General features: G+C 54.4%; 2 protein-coding genes, 11 non-coding genes and 1 pseudogene across 14 annotated transcripts; 9 read left to right on the top strand and 5 right to left on the bottom strand.

The window, feature by feature from the left end:
- Nucleotides 1-338: 338 nt before the first annotated feature.
- PHYSODRAFT_t410 lies at nt 339-414 on the bottom strand (annotated as a pseudogene). Its single transcript has one exon. The product of its transcript is annotated as a tRNA-OTHER (tRNA).
- A 584-nt stretch (nt 415-998) lies between these two features.
- PHYSODRAFT_t534 lies at nt 999-1070 on the top strand. Its single transcript has one exon. It is a non-coding gene; the product is annotated as a tRNA-Thr (tRNA).
- Nucleotides 1071-1786: 716 nt separating this feature from the next.
- PHYSODRAFT_t535 lies at nt 1787-1867 on the top strand. The gene has a single exon. It is a non-coding gene; the product is annotated as a tRNA-Ser (tRNA).
- Nucleotides 1868-2365: 498 nt separating this feature from the next.
- On the bottom strand, nt 2366-2437 carry PHYSODRAFT_t409. Its single transcript has one exon. It is a non-coding gene; the product is annotated as a tRNA-Trp (tRNA).
- A 629-nt stretch (nt 2438-3066) lies between these two features.
- Nucleotides 3067-3138, top strand: PHYSODRAFT_t536. The gene has a single exon. It is a non-coding gene; the product is annotated as a tRNA-Thr (tRNA).
- A 717-nt stretch (nt 3139-3855) lies between these two features.
- On the top strand, nt 3856-3936 carry PHYSODRAFT_t537. The gene has a single exon. It is a non-coding gene; the product is annotated as a tRNA-Ser (tRNA).
- Nucleotides 3937-4434: 498 nt separating this feature from the next.
- Nucleotides 4435-4506, bottom strand: PHYSODRAFT_t408. The gene has a single exon. It is a non-coding gene; the product is annotated as a tRNA-Trp (tRNA).
- A 497-nt stretch (nt 4507-5003) lies between these two features.
- On the top strand, nt 5004-5075 carry PHYSODRAFT_t538. Its single transcript has one exon. It is a non-coding gene; the product is annotated as a tRNA-Thr (tRNA).
- A 709-nt stretch (nt 5076-5784) lies between these two features.
- Nucleotides 5785-5865, top strand: PHYSODRAFT_t539. Its single transcript has one exon. It is a non-coding gene; the product is annotated as a tRNA-Ser (tRNA).
- A 498-nt stretch (nt 5866-6363) lies between these two features.
- Nucleotides 6364-6435, bottom strand: PHYSODRAFT_t407. The gene has a single exon. It is a non-coding gene; the product is annotated as a tRNA-Trp (tRNA).
- A 577-nt stretch (nt 6436-7012) lies between these two features.
- PHYSODRAFT_t540 lies at nt 7013-7084 on the top strand. Its single transcript has one exon. It is a non-coding gene; the product is annotated as a tRNA-Thr (tRNA).
- A 720-nt stretch (nt 7085-7804) lies between these two features.
- On the top strand, nt 7805-7885 carry PHYSODRAFT_t541. Its single transcript has one exon. It is a non-coding gene; the product is annotated as a tRNA-Ser (tRNA).
- Nucleotides 7886-10097: 2212 nt separating this feature from the next.
- On the top strand, nt 10098-11018 carry PHYSODRAFT_482944 (hypothetical protein; the record flags this gene model as incomplete). The annotated part of the gene is made up of 2 exons (XM_009520895.1): nt 10098-10497; nt 10537-11018. 2 exons carry the CDS (start codon nt 10098-10100, stop codon nt 11016-11018), a joined length of 882 nt encoding a protein of 293 aa, XP_009519190.1.
- A 3802-nt stretch (nt 11019-14820) lies between these two features.
- On the bottom strand, nt 14821-16056 carry PHYSODRAFT_254978 (hypothetical protein; the record flags this gene model as incomplete). The annotated part of the gene is made up of 1 exon (XM_009520894.1): nt 14821-16056. The coding sequence occupies one exon, from the start codon at nt 16054-16056 to the stop codon at nt 14821-14823; it is 1236 nt and encodes a 411-aa protein (XP_009519189.1).
- Nucleotides 16057-20854: the final 4798 nt, after the last annotated feature.

Here is a 20854-nt window from a genome sequence, read left to right as displayed (position 1 = left end):
GCTACTGTATGCATCCGCTTCGGGTCGGGGGAATGAATGCCTTGCGTTTTTGGCGAAGTGGTTCTGGATGTGAGGCCCAAGGCTCGCACGTATAGGAGTCTAGCGCGAGTAGTGGCAGGAACCACTTCGGTGGTCATCCGTAAAAATTGGAACGATACAGAGAAGATTAGCATGGCCCCTGCGCAAGGATGACACGCATAAATCGAGAAGTATCGCACTTTTTGTCGTCTCGTTCGTTTTACTGGCTGGTTGATTGGCGCGAGGGAGTAGTGGCGGCTGCGAAGGGGGCTGTGGCGCAGCGAAAAGGTGGGCGTCGGGCGCTAAAAAAGCGCAAAGGATGAGGGAAGAGGGGATCGAACCCCCGACCGCTGGGACTGGAATCCAGCGCTCTACCGACACCAAAACGACTTTCACACTCACAAAACAACAAACACACGCAAACACACGCAAACACACGCAAACACACGCAAACACACGCAAACACACGCAAACACACGCAAACACACGCAAACACACGCAAACACACGCAAACACACGCAAACACACGCAAACCAGCCACATCGCAGACCCACGCACCGCGCTCAAACCCCGGACCCACACCAGCAACCTGCCGCACAAAACGAACCCGCTGCTCCATTTTGCGTGACACGACGAGCGTTTGAGCTCGCCACGCTGAGCACCGCCCACGAACTCTCGTCGAGATCAACATACAAAATAAGACGGAAGCATCGCATGCAGAAGAGGGCCCACATGAGCAAACAGATTGCGGCCCCAAGATTCGACTCGGCGTGGTGTTGCCCCGTGTCTTTTGGTGGTATTGTTGTGGATGTGTGGTGGTTGGTGCGGTCGTGCGGGTCGTGTGGTGCGTGGCGTGTTGCGAGTTGTTGTTGTTGTTGTTGTTGTTGTTGTGCGTGTGTTTGTTGTTTGTTGTTTGTTTGTGTTGGTGTGTTTGTTTGTGTTGGTGTGTTTGTTTGTGTTGGTGTGTTGGTGTCCGTACAGCCCCTATAGCTCAGTGGTAGAGCACTCGCTTCGTAAGCGAAAGGTCGGTGGTTTGATCCCGCCTGGGGGCTCATCTTTTGCCTTTTCACACTCTCTCTTTGCTCGCTTTACCGCCTCTAGTGGCCTCCTCGCACCGTCCTCTACCTATCGCGGCGCCACATGAATCCCCACTGCTGCTACGCCAATCCCGCGGCACTCCCTTCGCGCTCACCAGCAGCACATTCGCGTAACCTGATCGTCGAGCGTCACAATACCACACGCGCAATGCAAATGTAGTAGCGGCTCGTGACACTACTAGCAGGGGCGCTGCGGCCAAAGACCGCGCACGATATGCACAATATGTGCTACGGACGAACAGCAGCGACGACCATGCCTCCACTGACGACGACCTCGGCAAACCAAGGTGAGGGAAGACCAGGCCCACCCACCCGAGTGCTACCTACCTACCCATCCGCTTGTCGAGTAGATTGCGAGTGTGAAGAGTCGCGGCATTCTTGGCGAAAGGTTAGCGTTACCCAACAAACACAAGGGAGGGAACGGAGGCGTGTCGAGGCTGAGCGCGAAGCCGATGCGTTTGTTCTTGTTTTTCTTCCTACCCCCAATTCGTTCGAGGTGGTGTACTGGCGGTTGATGTACCATGATTATATAAGATAGAGCTGCAGAAACAGCAGAATACACGAAGCCGGCCACTGGAAGCTGTGTGTGTGTATGTGGCGGGGGCGGTGTGTGCGTTTGGATAGGTGAGGGTGGCTGGTCGGAAAACGGTGGTTTTCGAATTGCGCACGATGACAGCTTGGCCGAGTGGTTAAGGCGTTAGCCTGCTAAGTTAATGGGGCAACCCGCGTGAGTTCGAATCTCACAGCTGTCGTTTTCCTTTTCTCCTGCCTACAACAAACACCAACGCCAAACAGCGAGAACTCGATGCGACGCCGGCCAGTGCCGCCTCGGCGCAGATCCAGCTGCTGTCGCCGGCCGGTTCGCACCAGCCGGTCGGCTGGCTATCTGGGTGTCCAGTTGCCTGGAAGACTGCTACTGTATGCATCCGCTTCGGGTCGGGGGAATGAATGCCTTGCGTTTTTGGCGAAGTGGTTCTGGATGTGAGGCCCAAGGCTCGCACGTATAGGAGTCTAGCGCGAGTAGTGGCAGGAACCACTTCGGTGGTCATCCGTAAAAATTGGAACGATACAGAGAAGATTAGCATGGCCCCTGCGCAAGGATGACACGCATAAATCGAGAAGTATCGCACTTTTTGTCGTCTCGTTCGTTTTACTGGCTGGTTGATTGGCGCGAGGGAGTAGTGGCGGCTGCGAAGGGGGCTGTGGCGCAGCGAAAAGGTGGGCGTCGGGCGCTAAAAAAGCGCAAAGGATGAGGGAAGAGGGGATCGAACCCCCGACCGCTGGGACTGGAATTCAGCGCTCTACCACTGAGCTATTCCCCCGACACCAAAACGACTTTCACACTCACAAAACAACAAACACACGCAAACACACGCAAACACACGCAAACACACGCAAACACACGCAAACACACGCAAACACACGCAAACACACGCAAACACACGCAAACACACGCAAACACACGCAAACACACGCAAACACACGCAAACACACGCAAACACACGCAAACACACGCAAACACACGCAAACACACGCAAACACACGCAAACACACGCAAACACACGCAAACCCCGGACCCACACCAGCAACCTGCCGCACAAAACGAACCCGCTGCTCCATTTTGCGTGACACGACGAGCGTTTGAGCTCGCCACGCTGAGCACCGCCCACGAACTCTCGTCGAGATCAACATACAAAATAAGACGGAAGCATCGCATGCAGAAGAGGGCCCACATGAGCAAACAGATTGCGGCCCCAAGATTCGACTCGGCGTGGTGTTGCCCCGTGTCTTTTGGTGGTATTGTTGTGGATGTGTGGTGGTTGGTGCGGTCGTGCGGGTCGTGTGGTGCGTGGCGTGTTGCGAGTTGTTGTTGTTGTTGTTGTTGTTGTTGTTGTTGTGCGTGTGTTTGTTGTTTGTTGTTTGTTTGTGTTGGTGTGTTGGTGTCCGTACAGCCCCTATAGCTCAGTGGTAGAGCACTCGCTTCGTAAGCGAAAGGTCGGTGGTTCGATCCCGCCTGGGGGCTCATCTTTTGCCTTTTCACACTCTCTCTTTGCTCGCTTTACCGCCTCTAGTGGCCTCCTCGCACCGTCCTCTACCTATCGCGGCGCCACATGAATCCCCACTGCTGCTACGCCAATCCCGCGGCACTCCCTTCGCGCTCACCAGCAGCACATTCGCGTAACCTGATCGTCGAGCGTCACAATACCACACGCGCAATGCAAATGTAGTAGCGGCTCGTGACACTACTAGCAGGGGCGCTGCGGCCAAAGACCGCGCACGATATGCACAATATGTGCTACGGACGAACAGCAGCGACGACCATGCCTCCACTGACGACGACCTCGGCAAACCAAGGTGAGGGAAGACCAGGCCCACCCACCCGAGTGCTACCTACCTACCCATCCGCTTGTCGAGTAGATTGCGAGTGTGAAGAGTCGCGGCATTCTTGGCGAAAGGTTAGCGTTACCCAACAAACACAAGGGAGGGAACGGAGGCGTGTCGAGGCTGAGCGCGAAGCCGATGCGTTTGTTCTTGTTTTTTCTTCCTACCCCCAATTCGTTCGAGGTGGTGTACTGGCGGTTGATGTACCATGATTATATAAGATAGAGCTGCAGAAACAGCAGAATACACGAAGCCGGCCACTGGAAGCTGTGTGTGTGTATGTGGCGGGGGCGGTGTGTGCGTTTGGATAGGTGAGGGTGGCTGGTCGGAAAACGGTGGTTTTCGAATTGCGCACGATGACAGCTTGGCCGAGTGGTTAAGGCGTTAGCCTGCTAAGTTAATGGGGCAACCCGCGTGAGTTCGAATCTCACAGCTGTCGTTTTCCTTTTCTCCTGCCTACAACAAACACCAACGCCAAACAGCGAGAACTCGATGCGACGCCGGCCAGTGCCGCCTCGGCGCAGATCCAGCTGCTGTCGCCGGCCGGTTCGCACCAGCCGGTCGGCTGGCTATCTGGGTGTCCAGTTGCCTGGAAGACTGCTACTGTATGCATCCGCTTCGGGTCGGGGGAATGAATGCCTTGCGTTTTTGGCGAAGTGGTTCTGGATGTGAGGCCCAAGGCTCGCACGTATAGGAGTCTAGCGCGAGTAGTGGCAGGAACCACTTCGGTGGTCATCCGTAAAAATTGGAACGATACAGAGAAGATTAGCATGGCCCCTGCGCAAGGATGACACGCATAAATCGAGAAGTATCGCACTTTTTGTCGTCTCGTTCGTTTTACTGGCTGGTTGATTGGCGCGAGGGAGTAGTGGCGGCTGCGAAGGGGGCTGTGGCGCAGCGAAAAGGTGGGCGTCGGGCGCTAAAAAAGCGCAAAGGATGAGGGAAGAGGGGATCGAACCCCCGACCGCTGGGACTGGAATCCAGCGCTCTACCACTGAGCTATTCCCCCGACACCAAAACGACTTTCACACTCACAAAACAACAAACACACGCAAACACACGCAAACACACGCAAACACACGCAAACACACGCAAACCAGCCACATCGCAGACCACGCACCGCGCTCAAACCCCGGACCCACACCAGCAACCTGCCGCACAAAACGAACCCGCTGCTCCATTTTGCGTGACACGACGAGCGTTTGAGCTCGCCACGCTGAGCACCGCCCACGAACTCTCGTCGAGATCAACATACAAAATAAGACGGAAGCATCGCATGCAGAAGAGGGCCCACATGAGCAAACAGATTGCGGCCCCAAGATTCGACTCGGCGTGGTGTTGCCCCGTGTCTTTTGGTGGTATTGTTGTGGATGTGTGGTGGTTGGTGCGGTCGTGCGGGTCGTGTGGTGCGTGGCGTGTTGCGAGTTGTTGTTGTTGTTGTTGTTGTTGTTGTGCGTGTGTTTGTTGTTTGTTGTTTGTTTGTGTTGGTGTGTTGGTGTCCGTACAGCCCCTATAGCTCAGTGGTAGAGCACTCGCTTCGTAAGCGAAAGGTCGGTGGTTCGATCCCGCCTGGGGGCTCATCTTTTGCCTTTTCACACTCTCTCTTTGCTCGCTTTACCGCCTCTAGTGGCCTCCTCGCACCGTCCTCTACCTATCGCGGCGCCACATGAATCCCCACTGCTGCTACGCCAATCCCGCGGCACTCCCTTCGCGCTCACCAGCAGCACATTCGCGTAACCTGATCGTCGAGCGTCACAATACCACACGCGCAATGCAAATGTAGTAGCGGCTCGTGACACTACTAGCAGGGGCGCTGCGGCCAAAGACCGCGCACGATATGCACAATATGTGCTACGGACGAACAGCAGCGACGACCATGCCTCCACTGACAACGACCTCGGCAAACCAAGGTGAGGGAAGACCAGGCCCACCCACCCGAGTGCTACCTACCTACCCATCCGCTTGTCGAGTAGATTGCGAGTGTGAAGAGTCGCGGCATTCTTGGCGAAAGGTTAGCGTTACCCAACAAACACAAGGGAGGGAACGGAGGCGTGTCGAGGCTGAGCGCGAAGCCGATGCGTTTGTTCTTGTTTTTTCTTCCTACCCCCAATTCGTTCGAGGTGGTGTACTGGCGGTTGATGTACCATGATTATATAAGATAGAGCTGCAGAAACAGCAGAATACACGAAGCCGGCCACTGGAAGCTGTGTGTGTGTATGTGGCGGGGGCGGTGTGTGCGTTTGGTGGTGGCTGGTCGGAAAACGGTGGTTTTCGAATTGCGCACGATGACAGCTTGGCCGAGTGGTTAAGGCGTTAGCCTGCTAAGTTAATGGGGCAACCCGCGTGAGTTCGAATCTCACAGCTGTCGTTTTCCTTTTCTCCTGCCTACAACAAACACCAACGCCAAACAGCGAGAACTCGATGCGACGCCGGCCAGTGCCGCCTCGGCGCAGATCCAGCTGCTGTCGCCGGCCGGTTCGCACCAGCCGGTCGGCTGGCTATCTGGGTGTCCAGTTGCCTGGAAGACTGCTACTGTATGCATCCGCTTCGGGTCGGGGGAATGAATGCCTTGCGTTTTTGGCGAAGTGGTTCTGGATGTGAGGCCCAAGGCTCGCACGTATAGGAGTCTAGCGCGAGTAGTGGCAGGAACCACTTCGGTGGTCATCCGTAAAAATTGGAACGATACAGAGAAGATTAGCATGGCCCCTGCGCAAGGATGACACGCATAAATCGAGAAGTATCGCACTTTTTGTCGTCTCGTTCGTTTTACTGGCTGGTTGATTGGCGCGAGGGAGTAGTGGCGGCTGCGAAGGGGGCTGTGGCGCAGCGAAAAGGTGGGCGTCGGGCGCTAAAAAAGCGCAAAGGATGAGGGAAGAGGGGATCGAACCCCCGACCGCTGGGACTGGAATCCAGCGCTCTACCACTGAGCTATTCCCCCGACACCAAAACGACTTTCACACTCACAAAACGACAAACACACGCAAACACACGCAAACACACGCAAACACACGCAAACACACGCAAACACACGCAAACACACGCAAACACACGCAAACACACGCAAACACACGCAAACACACGCAAACACACGCAAACCAGCCACATCGCAGACCCACGCACCGCGCTCAAACCCCGGACCCACACCAGCAACCTGCCGCACAAAACGAACCCGCTGCTCCCTTTTGCGTGACACGACGAGCGTTTGAGCTCGCCACGCTGAGCACCGCCCACGAACTCTCGTCGAGATCGACATACAAAATAAGACGGAAGCATCGCATGCAGAAGAGGGCCCACATGAGCAAACAGATTGCGGCCCCAAGATTCGACTCGGCGTGGTGTTGCCCCGTGTCTTTTGGTGGTATTGTTGTGGATGTGTGGTGGTTGGTGCGGTCGTGCGGGTCGTGTGGTGCGTGGCGTGTTGCGAGTTGTTGTTGTTGTTGTTGTTGTTGTTGTTGTTGTTGTGCGTGTGTTTGTTGTTTGTTGTTTGTTTGTGTTGGTGTGTTGGTGTCCGTACAGCCCCTATAGCTCAGTGGTAGAGCACTCGCTTCGTAAGCGAAAGGTCGGTGGTTCGATCCCGCCTGGGGGCTCATCTTTTGCCTTTTCACACTCTCTCTTTGCTCGCTTTACCGCCTCTAGTGGCCTCCTCGCACCGTCCTCTACCTATCGCGGCGCCACATGAATCCCCACTGCTGCTACGCCAATCCCGCGGCACTCCCTTCGCGCTCACCAGCAGCACATTCGCGTGACCTGATCGTCGAGCGTCACAATACCACACGCGCAATGCAAATGTAGTAGCGGCTCGTGACACTACTAGCAGGGGCGCTGCGGCCAAAGACCGCGCACGATATGCACAATATGTGCTACGGACGAACAGCAGCGACGACCATGCCTCCACTGACGACGACCTCGGCAAACCAAGGTGAGGGAAGACCAGGCCCACCCACCCGAGTGCTACCTACCTACCCATCCGCTTGTCGAGTAGATTGCGAGTGTGAAGAGTCGCGGCATTCTTGGCGAAAGGTTAGCGTTACCCAACAAACACAAGGGAGGGAACGGAGGCGTGTCGAGGCTGAGCGCGAAGCCGATGCGTTTGTTCTTGTTTTTTCTTCCTACCCCCAATTCGTTCGAGGTGGTGTACTGGCGGTTGATGTACCATGATTATATAAGGTAGAGCTGCAGAAACAGCAGAATACACGAAGCCGGCCACTGGAAGCTGTGTGTGTGTATGTGGCGGGGGCGGTGTGTGCGTTTGGTGGTTAGGTGAGGGTGGCTGGTCGGAAAACGGTGGTTTTCGAATTGCGCACGATGACAGCTTGGCCGAGTGGTTAAGGCGTTAGCCTGCTAAGTTAATGGGGCAACCCGCGTGAGTTCGAATCTCACAGCTGTCGTTTTCCTTTTCTCCTGCCTACAACAAACACCAACGCCAAACAGCGAGAACTCGATGCGACGCCGGCCAGTGCCGCCTCGGCGCAGATCCAGCTGCTGTCACCGGCCGGTTCGCACCAGCCGATCGGCTGGCTATCGCGTTGCGCAGCTAGTGCAGTTCGGCGCAGATTCAGCTGCGATAACATGTTTATTACTAATGCTGTGCTTTAGGAGGGGAAACGCTGGATTTGCTTCAACTTTTGCCTATTTTTTTAAAAATAAATTTAAATATTGTGCTGCACCTTACCAATAATATCAATCAAACTATTGCGTGAAAGATGTCAAGCTCAAGGGATGCGTTGTGTGCACTGTGAGCGTTGCAAGCGACTTGAGTGGCGCACCAAGAACGGCTACAAGACCCGCCTGTGGCGCACCAGTCGCTCGCGTCAACTTCCGCTTTTTTTAAGATTAAAAAAAACATTGCACAGAAGACAGTCCGCTTCGGACGATATTCACGTGAATAAGTTATTTCGGTCTATCGTAACAGACCGATGATGTTGACTTTGCCGCCACAAGAAACATCTACCTTCTTTACATCCTTTGTAAAGCGGTTATTTATCGAACTCGTGCTCAAAGTCAGCGAGCTCATTATCGATACGACCGTATATAACGACTATGCAATATTAGGAGAGAAAAACCACTATATTGGGTTCGAGTATCCAGTTGGGTTCTCATACAACAGGAATATCGGTTTTTCCAAGTAGGTTTATTTTAGTTTTGAGTGTCTTGCGTTAGTTTGGGTACTACGTATAAGAAGTTGGAGTGAGTTTGGGTCGGAGTGACTCCCTCCGTTAGCTCTGGATCTAAAATCCAGAGAATGATACGATGAGTACTCGTGTGTGTGCACCTTGTACTGCTAACCCCACCCTTTTCGGAGTTGGTGCTTCTTTGTAGTTCGCCTGATCCTCAAAAAGAAGCTGTCAAATACTGAGAAAAGCAGGAGAAAGGAGTCGAAGGGGGCGTAGAACCCGCGCAGAAACAAGAAATAAAGAGGCCAAACGTAGCAAGCTACATCACCGAAATCATTGGGTATATTGTAATGTCACCTTTAGGGGATGTTTCATTCGGGGGTAAGTTAGATAGGGAGACGTTGCACTGTACAAAAAATATGTGCTTCATGCCGTAAGTTTTACACGTTAGTAAGTGTGCGGAGCACGGTCCCGCAGCTCCAAAGGTACACAACACCAACCGAGTTGTCAGGCAGAGCCCTGCACCATGGGGCTTTGCTCCTCACCGCGAGCAGCTCCGCGCCGCGCTCCGCGCCATCCCCACCAAGACCAGCCGCTATGTGATATGTGTGTGGGGCTTTGCTACCAGCGCCCAGCTCTCGCCTTAACACCAGCACTAGCCATGACATCGACCGTCGGTGCACCGCTCGCCAGGGACCGCAGCGATGTGCTAGCGCTGCCTCATGCTCATGCGCAGGTTAACCCTGCCACATCTCCTATTAATGTGGCTACTGCTGCTACCGGCGTCACCACCCGGAGCGACAACAACCCTTGGGCGACGCGGCGCACGGTCGCCATGCACGTTACACCTGTTGAAATGACTGCGTGCGCGCAGCAAAACTCAAGGTGCATCGCAGCCGCGATGCAGAACGGGATCAGACAGATCCTAAGCTGGGCAGGCCACTCGGGTGGTCCTCGTGGCCTTCGGGTAGTTGTAGGTCTTTGACGTAGCCGACAAGCGTTAAGTCTCGCAACTAATTCATTCTGTCATTTACTCCAACAAGCACAAGTCGCCTCCTCCTCCCTCTACAACCGCTGTTCCCAAGCTCTCCACCGGCGCGGTCCCCACACGTGGTAGCACTTGTTGGTCAGCGGAACGCTGGCCAACAGATCCGGAGAAGAGGACGGAAGAGCGAAGAAGGAGCGTGCCGAAATACCCTCCCTGCAGGCTGAAGTGCATCCTGGCCCCAGTAACAAGAATGGAGAGCGCCCCCGCAGAGGACGTGCTGACGACGGTGGTGCGGCTTCTGGCCGAGCAGCAAGCGATGATGAAGAAGCTAACGGAGAGGACGGAGTCCGAGAAGCGAGTCGAGGGCATCAGCATGCCACACTACACCGGCCAGTTGAACGAGTCGCTAGAGCTGTTCCTTGACCAGGCGCGCCTATTTTTTAAAGCTAATAATATCGACTACAAAACCCCATCAATCAAAAACGCGTGCTGGCTATGATGGTGTCCAATCTGCGTGGCCAGGCGGCTGCGTGGTTCACGACGCAGCAGAAGACGATCAGCAATATAACGGAGCTGGCCACGGCGCTGAGGAAGGAATCCATCCCCGCTGGCCTGCAGGAAAGACTAAGAGACAAGCTGTACGCGCTGAAGCAGCGTGAGTGCACGGATCTGGCCGATTACATTACCAAGTACCGCCAATTGATAAGCCACGTCACGCAAATGAGCGAGCTCGACCAGATTACGCTGTTCGTGCGATGCTTGGTGGCTCGAACAAGAGAAGAGGTCCAGTACCGACGTTGCAGCACCGTGTCGGAAGCTGTTTCGGTGGCGATGGAGTATGAGCGTACTCACGCTTCGTTTGCGTCGTCACATGCGAGACCGCGACACCAGGAGCGACGTCCGTATCGTGAGCGGTCGTATCCGCGGGACGGACCAGAGCCCATGGAGATCGGCAACACACGCTTCCTGGATCGCTCTGAGTGCATGCGTCGTAATCTCTACTTCCGGTGCAAGAGACCGGGCCATCGCATGCGAGGCTGTCGCAGTGGGGGATCTTGTTCACTGCGCGCACCGGCTGCTCGAGGCCAGTTTGGCAGACAGCAGGGCTCCAGGAATGAGCGCTACAGCACTTCGCGCGACAACGCGCCAAGAATCCATCAGAGCAACTTCGAGGAGACGCCGCGTGACCCGCAGATAGCCAACACGGAGGATGCCACGGAGATACTGTTCGGCCATTTGACGGTGAGGGTCGCGGCTGTGGTACCCGCGACCGTTTCGGGAAGCAGTCTGATGCGCAAAGAAGGTACCGTGTCTCTGCTCAGTACACACGTGACCATCCTGCTGGATAGCGGCGCTGACCAACGTGATTCGCCCTGGACTGGCCGAGGTGGTGGTGCGTCGCAAACGCGGCTATATTGAGAGATTCGACGGCCAAACGACGGAGGATGTGGTCAACGAGGTGGAAGCAGACCTTTGCATGGAGCAGTGTGGCTTCCACCGACGGAGTATACACTCCCTCGCAGCCACGATGTGATTCTCGGCGCTCCTTGGTTCGCCAGGTACAATCCCGACATCGACTGGATCACGCACGAGGTGCACGTGGCTGAACCCGACGTGGACTACGGCAAGCTTAATGCATTTATCGATGAGGTCACCAGTGAAGACCTTGGTGTACCCATCGACCGGTTGGAGGCAGCCTTTGAGGGTCGGTCAGTCGAAATTGTCTCGAGCGTCAAGGTGGAAGAACAGCGACCAGCAATGCCTGTTTCGGCAGGAATCGCCGAGGTGCTGAAGGAGTATGACGATTGCGCGCCTCATGTACTGCCTAATAAGTTGCCACCTCACTGTGAAGTAGAGTTCGAGTTGACGATGAAGCCCGACGCTACGCCCAGCTCACGCGCCCCGTTTCGCCTCTCCAAGACAGAGCAAGAAGCGCTAGATGGTTTCGTTCAAGAGATGTTGGAGAGTAACTGGATCGAGGTATCCGAGTCGCCATGGGTGTCGTCGATCTTCGCAGTGCCCAAGAAGGATCCGGCTTTTGGTAAGCAGCCCAGTCGTTCCGAGTGGATTAAGCCCGGCAACGCTCAACATCCTGTTCGCTGGGTCGTGCACTACAGATACGTCAACTCGCAGACGGAAATCCCCAATATTCCGCTGCCCAGAATCGAGAAGATCTTCGATCGCATGCCCGGTTGCACAATATTTTCGACGTTAGGCCTCGCCCAGGGCTACCACAAGATGCTGGCCGTGCCCAGCAGTAAGAAGTTCACGGCATTTCGAACAGACAAGGAGGTGTACCAGTTGCGCGTGGCTCCGATGGGTTTGAGTGGCATGTCGAGAGTTTGGTCGCGTTTGATGCGGGTGCTCTTTGTTAAGTTCACTTTTGTTGTCGTCTACCTGGATGATTTGTGCGTGTTCTCACGCAGCGAGGAAGAGCACTGTCTCCATCTGCGCGCGGTGTTCGAGGTGCTCCGGGGTGAGCGGTTGTACATCCGCCTGGCGAAGTGTGCATTTGGACGGGCATGTATCAGCTTCCTGGGTCATACAGTCGCCGCTGACGGGCTGCATGTAGATCGCCTAAAGACGGCTGCGATTGAGAAGTGGCCAAGCCGCTTGTCCGTGAAGGGGCTACAGAACGTTTTGGGGTTGGCTGGCTACTATCGGAAGTTTATTTGCGACTTCACTGAGCTTGTGTTACCCCTCAGTGACCTGGTAAGGAAGCAAGTCGCGTGGACCTGGGAGGCAGAGCAGCAGCAGGCCTTCTTGCAACTGAAGACGGCTTTGCAGCAGGCGCCGGTACTGCGTCGGCCCGATTTCTTGGTGCGCTTCATCTTGACGACGGACGCCTCGGATTCTTGGCTTTTTTTTCTCGAAGACGTTGTCCGCGACGGATCAAAATGGGCCCGCACATGAAACAGAATTGTACACGATCAAGTTTGGACTGGCCAAATGGTGCCACTACCTGTACGGTGTCGAGTTTGACATATTTACCGACAACATTGCATGTAAGTGGTTTATTAACCACCCGAACATGTCGCCCAAGATGGCTCGGTGGCTCGATTTTTTCGGGCAGTGCATTTCGTGCTTCATCACATCAAAGGCAGCGCCAATGTGGCGGCCGACGCGCTGTCAAGACCGCCTCCAGGCGGTTCAGACGACATGGATTCCGAGGCCGCAGCTGAATCTATGTCGGTTGCAGCGTTGGCTACTACGCCAGTCTTGATCATTCGTGTGACGACAATTGCCGTCAGCGGAGTGTGTCTTCGCGTCGCCATCGCCGCGTGGTATCGACGATTCAGACGCTGAGCACTCGTGATTAGGACCTGCTTCTAGACTCGCCCGTGCCGGCAGCCACAGAGCTGCATGTCGTTGGCGTGTCCCAGCGTCGACTGTCCCGACAAATCAACGCGGACCAGCTTAATGTCTCCAGCGTGGGTTTAGACGACAAGGTGAAGGCACAATTTATTCGTGGGTATCGCGCCGATCCGCTCTATCGCTCTTTGGCGACATCGCGCAGGCTGCGATCTGCAGCTTTGGCGATGGGCGAGGCGACACAAGGAGTTGCTGTACTTGAAAGACGCAGGCTCGCTTCTTCGACTATGTGTTCCTGAGGATCAGAAACATCGGGCCAAGTTGATCAGTCAATATCACGACAGCGCTACCAGCGCACACCCTGGCCCCTGTCGCACTCAGCTACGGCTAATCCAATGGTACTTCTGGCCTACCCTGCTGGTGGATGTTTGCAATTATGTGCAAAGCTGCCGGACGTGCCAACAGAACAAGTCGTCAAATCCGAAGAAGAATGGACCAATGATACCGCTACCGATTTCATCGGAGCCGTGGGAGTCAGTTTCGATTGATTATATCACCGGCCTTCCCGTTTCGAACGGCTACGATGCAATCATGAATTGCGTGTGTCGGCTATCAAAACGCACTAAGTACTCGCCGACCCACAGCATGGCAACCGCAGCCGAAACCACCAATCTCTGTTTCAACACCGTCGTTCGCCATCACGGTCTTCCCAGTGAATTAATCAGCGACCGCGACAGCAAGTTCACCTCACACTTTTGGCAAGAGTTGATGAAGTTGCTGGGGATCAAGCTGGGGATGACGACGGCGCATCGTGCTCACGGCGACCGGCAAGCCGAGCGTCAGAATCAAGTACTTGAAGATGCACTGCGCTGTATGACGTCTTACCATGACAGGGATTGGGTCGATCACTTGGGCACAATCGAGTACGGACATGCTACACTGATCAACGCGTCGACGCAGTTATCTCCTTTCCAGATCGACACGGGGCGCATCCCGCGGGCTGTCGGCGCCATGACTCTTGATGCTGACACTCGAAAGGATTTTGCGCAAAACTTTGTTGAAGGACGGAAAGAGATTGTGAAGCGGGCAAGATCCAACCTGGGCGAGGCTCCGCTACGCCAGAAGATGTACTACGACCAGAGGCGCAGCTCGGTGACTTTCGCAGTGGGCGACCTGGTGCTACTGTCGATGAAGAACCTCCCACTTGCGCACACGGCGCGCGGAACCGCGCTGGATAAGACTAAGCTCGCGCTGCGTTACATTGGACCGTACAAGATTTCGCGCATGATTAACGATAACGTGGCTCGGCTCGAGTTCCCGTGCAACATGGCGACGCTTCACAACTGCTTCAACGTGGATGTGCTGAAGCCATTCAAGGAGACGCAGCCACGATTCGCGGATCGACCAGTGTCCAAGACGGCCCCGGTACTTGTAGCGGAGGACGGGAAACCACGACCCGTTTTCTAGAAGCTCGGCAAACGCCGCATGTTCAACCGGAAACCAGAGTATCTGGTTAGATGGGTGGGTCTACCGGAACACGAGAACTCCTGGGAACGCGCACGAGACATACTCCACGTGAGCCGTCGGAAGCACCTTCTGGATCGACTTCGCGACGACCAGCGAAAGAATATGGCCGGGAGGATGTCAGGTTCGGCCAGAAACCTGGCGCTGGCCGCCTCTCGAACTGCCTCCGAGAAGCAGGAGCCCGCGACAGCCTCACGTTAGACCAGTTGATATGACTGCGTGCGCGCAGCAAAGCTCAAGGTGCATCGCAGCCGCGATGCAGAACGGGATCAGACAGATCCTAAGCTGGGCAGGCCACTCGGGTGGTCCTCGTGGCCTTCGGGTAGTTGTAGGTCTTTGACGTAGCCGACAAGCGTTAAGTCTCGCAACTAATTCATTCTGTCATTTACTCCAACAAGCACAAGTCGCCTCCTCCTCCCTCTACAACCGCTGTTCCCAAGCACTCCACCGGCGCGGTCCCCACACGTGGTAGCACTTGTTGGTCAGCGGAACGCTGGCCAACAGATCCGGAGAAGAGGACGGAAGAGCGAAGAAGGAGCGTGCCGAAATACCCTCCCTCCTGGCATCGAAGATTAAACCCTGACGCGCTCATCGACGGCACCGTCGATTTGTTGACGAGCGAGCTAGACGCATCGGTGGGTGACGCCAGTGGTGCCTGTATTGTGGCACTTGCGAGGTAGTCCTTCCTGTCGAGTTTCTTGGCCTTCTTCTTGCACTCCGTAGCTGCCACAGGGGAGATAACATTGTTCAGCTCCGGCAAATAGTGGCGAGTCAGACCGTCTTGTGGGAAGCCCAACACCCCGTTGGATGAAGCTCCGTGGGGCGTCGTCATGGCACTTAGTGGCAACCCGTTAATTGCAGGCTGGATGGGGACCGCTGAGGTGTTCATCTGAATGTGCATCCCGGTACTTTGGGTAGAGAAGCCGTCCGAGTTGCTGTCCCCAGCGGAGGGGAGCTTCCGCTTCCCACACGGGGACAACTTCTTCGACGTTTGGCCTGCACCCGACGCGGTCGTCGTGTTGGACGTGGTGCTGCTGGCGCCACTGGCGGGCGCTCGCCTCGGAGCCTTTTTGCGCTTGATGAGCTGGAGCAGCTCCGGCTGGTTCTCTCTGAAGTAGGGGTGGCTGAACGTGCAGATGTCCGTCTTGGACTTGGTCCACTTGCGGAAGCCGAAGTAGTTGAGCTGGCGCTGGAAGCTGTGGAAGTTGGTGTGGTTGAAGTACTTGGGCAGGATCTGCTCCGTGACGGTCACGGGGTCCAGGATCTGCAGGGCCAGGCCATCTTCCGACCACCGGATCACGCGCGAGCTCTCGACGTCGAGGATCTCGTACAGCAGCAGCAGGAACTTGGGCGCCTCGGGCTTCGCGCGCTTGCCGCCCTCCTTGATCGTGGCCAGGTTCCATCCGTTCGGCTGCTGCGGGAGCGGCTGCGACGACGAGGCCGAGGATGCAGCCGCGCTGGCGGTCTCGGCCGCCCTCGCGGCGCGCGGCTTGGGGGCTCGGCGCTTGGAGGTGGCGTCCACGCCCACACCCAGGGCGTGGCCGACGTCCGGCTCCTGCTTCATGTCGATGCGAGGCGGCGGTTGCGTGACAGGGTCCATGAGCGTCGCCTGCGCCACCATGGACGAGGGCGTCAACGCAGCTCGGGGGTCTTGCGGCGAATGCGCGTGTGCTGCTGGAAAAAAGAAGGCGGTCGGATCAACCGCCGCGCAATCTTCCGCAGATCGAAGGAAAAAGCGAGCGAGCGAGCAACCGTCCGCGGTCTTATTCTTAGGCGGATCTTTGGCTGCGGCGTGCGTGCGTGCTCGGTGGCCAGGAAAGCCTCGGGCTGCCTGCTCCGGCGGGGCGGTCAAACCAACAAACAAACGGTCGCTCGATGACCGAAGCTCTGGAGACAACCGATGCAGCGCGATGGCGCTAGATGCTGGCCGCTTCGGTGCGAGTAACTGCGGGGGTTTCGGCGAATCTTAGCGAGTGGGGGCTGCCACTCACTCCTTGAGGTTTCTTTTATTTGCTTCTCTTTTTCGCCCCGAGCGATGCATTGCCGAGTCGATGGGGAAGATTTCCGCGCAGTTGGGTTCGCGAAATCGACCAATGGGCGTGCGCTGTGCCTTCTGCGCGCGTTCCTTCCTTTTTCTCGAGAGACGTTCGAAAAATCAGTGCCGCCTGATTGGCTGCGAGCTGATCCGCGTGTATCTTCAATTGCCGGGAGGGTTTTGTGTGGCTACATAACGTATAACAGAAGCGCTGATCTTCTTCGCACGAGGTCAGCCTCTGCCCCCACGCATGGCTCAACCCTGCGTTGCTCTTACTAGCTCAGCTCCGTAGCAATATAATATGGATGAGCAACCCGCCACCAGAGCTGTGGAGATAGGCAAGCCGGAATTGCATTGAGCAGTCTGCAAAAAGAGCAAAGTAGCTTTCGCCACAACAGAGCTGCAGGAAGAGGCGATGGTATTGGGTATTTGTTGGTTGTGAATCAAGATCAACAAAGTAGAACATGTGCGCATGAGTTGCTGCGATCGCGTGCGGTGAATGGTGAAGTGTACGATGCGCCAAGTTTCTAACTCGTTTTAAAAGGGCTGGGTCACGCCTCCTAGGAGCCCTGGGGGGGGGGAGCCCGAAAAGTTGGGGCTCCTGGGCTTCTGCGTTAAATAGGTTAAGTGAAAGGAGCCCTTCACAACTGCGAGAGCCCTCGTTAAGGGATCCCCCCTACAGGTTAAATAGCTTACTTCCGATTGACTGTAGTGTGCGGTCTTCAGGTTCAAACTTCGACTTTTGGAAGCAAGCTGTACTTTATCGCCGCCACGTTCTGCGCCCTTATCTATTTAGTGCAGGCCACATGACCATGCTGTAGCTACGCTCGAACGCGAAGGGCATCGAGGATGTCGATTTTCTGCGAGATGGAGGAACTCCCGCTAAACCGGGTCTCAAGGAATAAATTTAGATAGCATAAACCAATCAGGACAGTGCGTCAACTCGCTTTTTCGCCAAGTTGCAACTGGTACAGCCAAGCGCGAAACCAACCATATTCAGAGATTCGCTTTCAATGACCGAAAGAGCCACTTTAACGGGTGGCATGGACACTTTAACGAGCGGGTGATCCTACCGTAGCACCCCATAAAAGTCTATTTCTATAGCGCGACGCCTAATCGCGCTGATAAATGTCTAGCTTATATTACCGTACCTTGCTGGAAAAAGTATGCAAGAGTAAATGACTTCATAACGTGAGTTAATCGAAACGGGTCAGTCAACTTTTGAGTGCATTGAAAAGTCGTTCCATGTGAGTTGTGCATGCGGGCGTCGTGCCGACGACATACAAACAACAAATGGACGAAAAGATAGCTTACGTTTAAAGCATCCCTGTTTTTACTTAACACATGCAAAGCTTCCTTCAAGTTGAAGTAGACCACATTTAAAAACGAAATTCATTAGTATAATTATACTCTCAGCCCTTAGCCTGAGATAATACTGATAAGCATGCGGTGTTATATTGTTATTGTACACAGCTCATGTACATGTACATAACGTATAATATGGAGTGGCATGCGGCGTTATATTGTTACAAATTCAACCAAGGTGTCCTATCAGTACTGTATAAATATCAGCAGGGCGTGCAACCTGCTTTGCTACCAATCGTTGATTGGCTAAAATTAACTTAGGTGTTGAAGTGCACTTTTGCGAGTCTAACAGACTGCTAGAAAGCGATGCATACTGTTTGATGCGCTTTGCTGTAGCTTTGGCAGCAGTGCTCTTAGAAATGCAATGTAGTTACTACCATAGTCGTCGTTCCGGTGGTAGGAGCTGGTCATGGCGACCAAGTTGCTAGCGATCCGACCCCACGCTCTTGTTGAGCAGCAAGCAGTCTAACGCCGACTCGGCGGTGCCGAGTACGCTGCCCGGCTGGGATAGCGTTGTACACGAGCAACAGCTTGCCAAACATGCCCGCGATCTGCGATCTGCGCAAGCGAGATCTTGAGCTTGGTGCCGGTGAAGTCGAGCGGCCCAGGCATGTCGTACTATGGTCACGCCGATGATGTCGACCATGTGCATACCGCGCCGCTGGCGAGCCCGGTGCCCTTCTTGAGCGTCGGGGTGAGGCACACGGGCAGGCACCGAGCGCCGTAAAGAAGGTCCTGTAGGTGGCCCTGAAGGTGTCCGGGAACAGGCCCCCAGTAGCGTCCCGCCCAGCAGCGTCTCGCCCAGCACGCAGAGCACACATCTGCGAGTCTACCGAGAGCCACCACCCCTTGCCCATGTACAACTCGCGCTGATTGCTGTAGCTCTTGATGCACTTGGACGTAGGCATCATCACGCCGTAGATGGCCACGAGCGCGTACACGTTCGCGAACCGATGCAGGGCACGCGGATGATGGCCAGCACGGGTCCCGCACGCGAGAAGTTGCCTGGTATGCCAATGCTGTCTTGGGGTCCTTCGTTGCCAGGAGCTTCTTGATAGCAACTTGCCGTCGACGAGCGGATAGAGTAATTTAGGGAGGGGCTGCGTGCCAATAGCAACATCAAGAGCGGGTGGAGATAGCCGTGCCGAATACTTCACCGCCAAACCCGTGGCGACCTCAGCCGCGGCGCAGGCCTGCGCGCTCTCTTCCATGTGGTACACGTAGCCCCACCAGTCGCACGCGCAGCAACTCGCCAGGTTAACACGGCCGGAATGCTTTTCGCAACCCTTCGGCAGTATGGCGTAACTTAGTTTTTGTATAGGAGCTCTCATACGACGGTGTTTTGCTACCCTCACTTGACTTTTGTATGTGATAGGGTTGCAAAAACTGAACAGTATACTACTCGGTGCGCTACTTAAGTTGCAAACGAAACCCCAAAATTATTGGGCGCAGTACCAGCCAAAATCCTGGCCGATACACTCTGGCCAATCACAGGCAGCGGACCGCCAGAAATACAACCTGGGTTGCAAATGGCCGGTAATGTACCGGTACTACAGTACATATATTTAGTGACATATCTTTCATTTTAGTGACACGACTGACTGACGGATTCTGATTGAATCCCCTTCATTGATTCATTCATTCATTGATTCATTCATTGATTCATTGGTTCATTCATTCATTCAGCTACAGCTGACAGACACACAGCGGACAGCGGCGACACGGACGGGTGCTCGTCCTGGGGCGGGGTGGCGCCCCCAGGGCCAGAAGCATCAAGACAAAGGGCGGAACCAGCAGCGACGCGGACAAGTGCGTAGCCATGTAAATAATTACTTCTCTGTCCCACGAAAGTACGATGATTTCGATATTGTGATCTATCTTCGCTTCTACTTAAGATTTTTGGCCATATGAGACCTTATCATGAATCTTAGAGGCAGGCACTAACACCTGAATTTTGCTGTCCATTACTTTAGCTAAAAAAAACAAGGACGGGATGAGGCTAGCACTATGGGCCCATCATACCTTCCTAGTAGTTGGAAGACTTTAGGTGGGAACAAGCATGAAGTCCTAGTATTGAGGACAAGCGCATTCTTGCGGACTCTGCCCGGAGTTTTAGATTGCACACAAAAAAGGCAGTTTACCAAACACAATCTTTACATAATGGTATTACCAATCGGTATTAGATATCTAAAAATCTTAATACCAGTTATTAGGAGTTATTAACTTGGTAATAAACAACACTATTTATGACAGACTTTGCTTGAAAATACCTGGGAAAAGTGATATGAGGTTTTTCCCAAAAAAATGATTTGAACCACTTTGGTTGGGAAACCTGCATGGGAAATGGTGTATACCAATGAATTTCGTTTTTAAACGTGTCTACTTCAACTTGAAGGAAGCTTTGCATGTGTTAAGTAAAAACAGGGATGCTTTAAACGTAAGCTATCTTTTCGTCCATTTGTTGTTTGTATGTCGTCGGCACGACGCCCGCATGCACAACTCACATGGAACGACTTTTCAATGCACTCAAAAGTTGACTGACCCGTTTCGATTAACTCACGTTATGAAGTCATTTACTCTTGCATACTTTTTCCAGCAAGGTACGGTAATATAAGCTAGACATTTATCAGCGCGATTAGGCGTCGCGCTATAGAAATAGACTTTTATGGGGTGCTACGGTAGGATCACCCGCTCGTTAAAGTGTCCATGCCACCCGTTAAAGTGGCTCTTTCGGTCATTGAAAGCGAATCTCTGAATATGGTTGGTTTCGCGCTTGGCTGTACCAGTTGCAACTTGGCGAAAAAGCGAGTTGACGCACTGTCCTGATTGGTTTATGCTATCTAAATTTATTCCTTGAGACCCGGTTTAGCGGGAGTTCCTCCATCTCGCAGAAAATCGACATCCTCGATGCCCTTCGCGTTCGAGCGTAGCTACAGCATGGTCATGTGGCCTGCACTAAATAGATAAGGGCGCAGAACGTGGCGGCGATAAAGTACAGCTTGCTTCCAAAAGTCGAAGT

This window comes from Phytophthora sojae, assembly GCF_000149755.1.
Source record: "Phytophthora sojae unplaced genomic scaffold PHYSOscaffold_2, whole genome shotgun sequence".
Classification (NCBI taxonomy): domain Eukaryota; phylum Oomycota; class Peronosporomycetes; order Peronosporales; family Peronosporaceae; genus Phytophthora; species Phytophthora sojae.
The sequence above is the reverse complement of the archived record's forward strand: the minus strand, read 5'-3'. Positions and strand labels throughout refer to the sequence as shown.